The 6,000-nt window shown below is 57.1% G+C and overlaps 2 protein-coding genes and 1 long non-coding RNA gene across 3 annotated transcripts in view; 2 read left to right on the top strand and 1 right to left on the bottom strand.

Moving 5' to 3' along the window:
* On the top strand, positions 199–1,777 carry PPY (pancreatic polypeptide). Its single transcript, XM_013972519.2, has 4 exons — positions 199–261; positions 1,024–1,214; positions 1,411–1,482; positions 1,628–1,777. The coding sequence occupies exons 2-4, from the start codon at positions 1,024–1,026 to the stop codon at positions 1,650–1,652; spliced, it is 288 nt and encodes a 95-aa protein (XP_013827973.1). The 5' UTR covers positions 199–261; the 3' UTR covers positions 1,653–1,777.
* Positions 4,571–5,300, bottom strand: LOC108638226. The gene is made up of 2 exons (XR_001919655.1): positions 5,155–5,300; positions 4,571–5,005 (listed from the first exon to the last, which is right to left on the bottom strand). It is a non-coding gene; the product is annotated as an uncharacterized LOC108638226 (long non-coding RNA).
* Positions 5,384–6,000, top strand: part of MPP2 (membrane palmitoylated protein 2) — a 46,368-nt gene continuing 45,751 nt past the window's right edge. Inside the window, exon 1 of the mRNA XM_018065193.1 lies at positions 5,384–5,491. The gene's annotated coding sequence lies outside the window, so the exon portion shown is untranslated. The remainder of the gene's footprint in view (positions 5,492–6,000) is intronic.

The raw sequence follows: 6,000 nt of genomic DNA, 5'->3' as shown, positions 1-6,000 counted from the left end.
CTTTAACCCATTATGCTGCCAGTGTGACACCCACAACACTGCCCTCTCCCCCTCCTGTCCCTGGTCCTGGTGCTGGCGTTGCAGGCACCAGGGAGATGATGGGAGGAGGGGGTGAGGGCTGGGGAGGGAGAGAGGCTGACAGGAGGCGGGGACTCGGGGGGCTGAGGACTATAAAAGGGCCGTGGTCAGGGACGGAGTGGGGTCCATCCAGCCTGAGGCAGGCACTGATTTTGTCCAGCGCCCACTCGCTCAGGACTCAGGGTAAGTGGGCTCAGCCTGTTCCTAGCTCTGGGGCCTGGGGGCTCAGAGGGGCCAAGGATGGGTTGTGTGGAAGGATATGGTGCTTTGCAGGGCTGGGGGCCTCCAGAGGCCTGAGGTCCTGCTTGGGTCTAGCTCTACACTTGGACAAATCCATTACTTTGGGAGAGCAGCCTTCTGGCTAGAAGCCTGCAGGTGTGCGCCGGGCAGGGGGTGGTGGCTGTGAACACAAGTCCGTGTGTGTGGCCATCCCTCCTGGTGACACGGGCTGCGGTGTCCTCTCCAGGACCTGCATCTGCCTGTCTACCCCTGGCACAGTGGCTGAGGGAAAGTGGGGTGGAAGGCTGTGGATTTCTGCCCTTTGGTTCACAAGTCCCTTCTGTGTGCCCCTACCCTGTAGGGGAGCTGGAGCACCCCTACTTCCCACAGCCCCTCCCCTCCAACTCTCACCCGTAGCTGCCTCTTCAGAGCCATCAGGCCCTGGTGTCTGGAGTCCTGGGTCTCCTACCCAAGTCCCAACCCCCCACTTCTCTGCTACACTTCTCTGCTTTGCCAAGGCCCTAGCTGAGCTCCAGCTGCTGTTCTGCTCTGAAGAGGGGGCTGGTGAGCTCTCCAGGGCAGGTCTAGGAGGTGGGGTGATCAGCTCCCAGTAGCCCTTTGCTCTGCCCCTTGGTCTCCAGGCTTGGAGAAATGGGTGATGGGCTATGGGGAGGGGGGCGGGGTGGGCGCTATGCTCCCTCTATCTCCCTGATCCTGGCTCCTCAGATGGCTGCCGCGTACCGCTGCCTCTTCCTGCTCCTTCTGTCCACGTGCGTGGCTCTGTTGCTGCAGCCACCCCTGGGTGCCCTGGGAGCCTCGCTGGAGCCAGAGTATCCGGGGGACAATGCCACGCCAGAGCAAATGGCCCAGTATGCAGCTGAGCTCCGTAGATACATCAACATGCTGACCAGGCCCAGGTGAGTGTGAGACGGGGAGAGAGGCCCCAGCCAAGACCCCAGGCCCAGCCACTTCCATGTTATTCGGGAGCAGAGTATCTCTACAGTCTGGCCCAGGTCCCTGTGCCCTGGGCAGGATGGTGCCCAGGGGTAGGCATGAGGCAGGTGAACTGGTACCTGGCCATAGGGCTGGCCCCAGCTCTCTCTCCCCTCCCAGGTATGGGAAAAGAGACAAAGAAGGCACGCTGGACTTCTTGGAGTGTGGGTCTCCCCACTCAGCGGTCCCCAGGTGGGTTTTGTTCTGTGTCCTGTGTGCCCAGATGCCTGGGGCAGGAAATGGGGGTGTGTAGAATGGGGGAGAACAGGTGCCTGAGGTCTCCAGAGGGCACAAGGACTACTCACTCACACTGCCATGTTTTGCCCTCTTCTTGCAGGGAGATCAGTACAATGGACTCATAATGCCACCTCCTGCTCCTCTGACTCCAGGGTGAGGCTGGCCCAGCTCTCCCACCTGCTCCCTTGGCTCTGGCTGTAGCTTGCTCCCTGCTTCCATATTGGCTAAATAAAGCAAATCAAAGTTCTTAGCCTCACTGTCTCGGTGTCTCTGTGGACCCCTGGTTGGGGCAGGAGCAGGCCAAATGCACAGGAAGAAAGGGGCAGGCAGAGAGAAGGGAACCGAGGGTGTTATGACGGATCCAGAATGTCTGGAGGGTCATCAGAGCCATTTAATTCATCCTGTCCACTTCACAGAGGGGCAAGTTGTGGCCCAGGGGGAGACGGGGACTCCCCCAAGGTCATTCAGAAAGTCAGTGAAACTTCAGTGGTCCCATTTCACACCTCTAGACCCTCCCAATCATTGGCTTGATGGCAGCCCTGCCCCCAAATGGATCCCCACCAATGTGTTCTTATAGCCTAGGCAGTAGGTGAAGTGCTAGTTTCTCCTAGAGAGAGTCCAGCCCAGAGGAACAACTGGGGTTAAGACAGTCACGGTTTACATCGGGGCCATTGGAGTTGCTCTCCTTGGGGCGGTGAGAGGTGGGTCACTGTGCATGATGGGCTGAAGTGTGGCCCCTCACAGGCACAGCACACAGCAGAAGCATGGCCGGAAGATGGGGACAGAGATGGGGAGGGGTCTGGAGATAGTGTCACGTTAAATTGTTGGGAAAATGGGCGTCTGTGTGCCAGGGGCATTTAACCTTCTCAACGACTCTGAGAGGGGGGAGATACTGTTATCCTCACTCTGCAAAGGAGGAAACCGAGGCTCAGAGAGGTCCAGCATTTTGTCCAAGGTCGGGCAGCAGATGGTAATCCACTACAGGGACACAGCATCAATTTTAGAGTCAGATGAACCTGGGTTTGAATCCCGGATTGGCCATATTCCCTCTGTGTGCTTTTGGGCAGATCCATAACCTCTCTGAGTCTCAGGTTCCTCATCTGTAAAATGGAAAGAACGATAGGGTTGTAGTGAGCAGGACATGAAATGATGAGCAGGACATGTGAAGTTTTTAGCATGGCCCTTAATCCGGGAAAGCGCTCAGCAGACCAGAGCTTCTGAGGGGCAGACTTGCAGCCAAGCAGCTGTTTCCATGAAGTGTGGCGGAAAGACATGAGCAGAGGGATGACTGGTCTTCAAACAAACACAGCTTCAGCTTACGGAGGGTTAGAGTTACCTCCACGTGCCTCCAGAAAAGGGCTCTGGAAGGCAGACATTCCTTGACTGTAAGGAAGCATCACTGAAGAACCAGAAAGCTGGGAAGAACTTGTTCTGAGAGGCAGTGAACTCCTGGGCATTTAAGGGTTACTCAAGCCAAGTAGCAGAAGGGAGGCTGCAGGAGGAAGCTGACCTTACAGGGAGGAGGTTGGATTAGCTGAGTGATGGCCACCTCCAGGAGACCAATCTGTGGTCTGCATGCTCCAGTTCAGGGAGGGAGAGAAGCCGGACTCTGCCTGGGGAGGCATGGGCTGCGGAGGGGTCTTAGTGGCCTTTGCCAGCCCTCCTCTTCTCGGGCATCTTGAATAAGGCACGTGGGATGTGTGTCTATGTGTGACTGAGAGGGAGCGACCTCATCTCTCTCCTCTTTTCCTGGCCTAGGAGTACCTGTGGATAAGGGACCGTCACGGTGGGGCTGGGAGCAAGAAGAGAGAGAATGCAAATCTTTTTGATTCCTGGAATGCCTCCTTCTGCTTCTCTCACATGCTCTGCCTGAAGGGATGAAGCCTGTGGGTTTGGGGAATGAGGGGATTCACTTTCCTGGGCTCAGCACCTCATATTGAACGCATGGCAATGACACCAGAGTCGTGGTTCCCCTCAAGTTCTGGCTGTGCAAACAACTCAAAAGTGGACCTAGGCCCTAAAAGTCAAAGGGCTAGCAAGGATGCCACACTGGGCAAGCGCATGGCTCAGGCAAGGGGGCGTCTGGGAGGAATGCTGGTTTCAGCAGAAGAACAGTTTGGATGATGGAGCCAGAAGTCCCAGAATTTTCTCTGGCAGCTAAGGGGATGGGTTCTGAGTGGGGAGAGGTGTAGATACTTCCCAGAGGCAGGAATTGGGACTCTACTCAGAACATCCCTGTTTTGAGAGTTGGATGAGGATGGGGCCTCTGCCCCTCTGATGGTCCCCAGCCCCCAGAGGAGACAGCTTCTTAGGGACATGCCTAGGTAAGCTCCTGCCTTCCCTTTGCTCTGCTCACAGACAGAGGGGCCAAGATGATCCCCGAAGCCAAGGCAGGACTTATGCTCTGCACACTGTGGGGGGTGGGGTGGGTGGGTGCTGTTTGTTTGCAGGCTGGCATCACGGCTGCCCTGCTCTGTGTAGAAACTTGAGGGGGGCGGGTGTTATCTGGCTGGAGCCCCTCCTCTGAGGTGGCTGGGATCCACTTCCCTCACCGATGCTCTCCCTCTTGGTTGCTGTTCAGTTGCTCAGTCGTGTCCAGTTCTCTGCGACCCCATGGACTGCAGCACTGCCAGGCTTCCCTGTCCTTCACTATCTCCTGGAGTTTGCTCAAACTCATGTCCATTGAATCGGTGATGCCATCCAAACATGTCATCCTCTGCTTCCTACTCCTCCTGCCCGCGATCTTTCCCAGCATCAGATACCCTGTGTCCAAAGGCAAAGAAGCCGCAGCAACACGGAAGGAGCAGCGCAATCGCGTTCAAAATCAAACCCTCTTGGCTAGGGCCTCCACAGCCGCCTCCCCAACCCCCAAGTAGTGTAAGTGCCTGGGGCGTGGGAAGGTGGATGGGTTGCAGGAAGGAGGCAGGGAAGACCCCTAAACCCAGGTCTTTCCTTCCTACGGTAGGAGCTCCAGGACCCCCGCTTTCCCCTCCAAGGACAGGTCCCTTCCCGCCCAGGGCTCACAGAAGTCAAGGAAGCAACAGAGATTCCGTTTCTCTTTATTGTTCTCACTGAGGGCGGGCTGGGCAGGAGTTAGGGCCCCTCTCATAGTATAAAGAGGATCGATGGGCGGGGAGACTTGAGTTAAACTTCGGAAGTCAAAGCCCAGCCTGGAGAAGGAAGTCCCCGGGAATCCCCTGGGTCCCCCCAGCCCTCCTTTCGCTCCCGCCCAACCTGCCCCCACTTCCGAGGACCCCGACTGGGGCCAGCCGGGCCCAGGCTCTCCTACCTGGGGCCCTGGGAGGAGGCTGGTGGTTGGGGTTTCGCGGTGTTCCGCGGCTAGGGGTTCGTGGTTTTCCGTCCGCGGAGTTTCGTCGCGTTCGCTGGCAGAGGTTTCGTCGCGTTCGCTGATAGGGGTTTCGTACTATTCCTGGGGTTGTTCGCGTCACTAGAGTTCTTGGTGTTCTTGGACTTCATGCTGAGGAACATGTCTTTTCAGAAGCCACGGGGCTGCTCTGCGAGCCCAGTTCCCGGCTGCGATGAGCAGGGAGCTGGGTGGGGTGGGGTGGGCCAGGGGGGCAGGTGGCGTCTGTTTCCTTCCATCCCTTTCCCTTCCCCCTTGCCCACCTGCTATTGAAGAGCTTCTCTATGTACTTGTTGAACTGGCCTAAGTTGGACAGCCAACGGGCGGCCCGGGACATCCGATGCTGTTGTCCTTGCAGCTCCTCCCCCACGGCCCCGTCCGGTCGCCGAAGCACCACTAGGCAAACCAGGGCTAGTGCGCACGCGCAGCGCAGAGCCGTGGTCTAGAGGGGGCGGGGCAGACAGAGGAGGGGCGGTCACGTGACGTCCAGACCCGAGACGTGGGACGTAGACAGGTACACGAGCGCCATAAGGGACTTCCAGGTACCCAGGCCGAATGGTGCACACCTGGCCACGCACAGTGATGGACACAAAGCACCAGGTACACGGGGACCCTGGCGATGGCCTGGGAGGTACACCCTGAGATGGACGCACCGGGATGGTATAGAGCCATTGGCCAGCTCCGTGACCTCACTGACTTCTGCTGCAACTCCTTTTCGCCTCACTCTTGGCTCTGCGGCCTCCTTGCTTTTCCTCAAATGTGTCAGACATGCCATTCACTCTGCCTGGAGCCTTCCTCCACGTATCCATATGACCAACTTCCTCCCCTCCTTCATCTCAAAATTCAAAAATCATCTCAAAATTCACCTTCTAATGGACCCTACTGGGATGCCCCTACTTAACATTGCAACTCATCTCTTCATCCTGTTCTATTCTCCCTCTCTTGCAGCTTCTATCTTACTATATTCTATGCCTTTTTTTAAAATGAGTAAATCCTCAGTGGTAACCCCTCTACCAGTGTAAGCACCTGGCAGCTAAGGGGATGGGCAGCTGGGCCCTTTGCCTGTTTTGTTTACTGATGTATCGCAAGCACCTAGAACAATGCCTGAC

The sequence above is a fragment of the Capra hircus genome, chromosome 19 (genome assembly GCF_001704415.2).
Source record: "Capra hircus breed San Clemente chromosome 19, ASM170441v1, whole genome shotgun sequence".
Lineage (NCBI taxonomy): Eukaryota > Metazoa > Chordata > Mammalia > Artiodactyla > Bovidae > Capra > Capra hircus.
Note: the sequence above shows the minus strand (reverse complement) of the source record. Positions and strands in the feature narration are given on the sequence as shown.

Bases quoted from the DNA above. Each gene is read 5' to 3' on its own strand.
- PPY (XM_013972519.2), top strand. From the start codon at position 1,024: ATGGCTGCCGCGTACCGCTGCCTCTTCCTGCTCCTTCTGTCCACGTGC. The intron at 1,215-1,410 runs GTGAGTGTGAGA...CTCCCCTCCCAG, and splicing joins AACATGCTGACCAGGCCCAG to GTATGGGAAAAGAGACAAAG. The intron at 1,483-1,627 runs GTGGGTTTTGTT...CTCTTCTTGCAG, and splicing joins CCCCACTCAGCGGTCCCCAG to GGAGATCAGTACAATGGACT.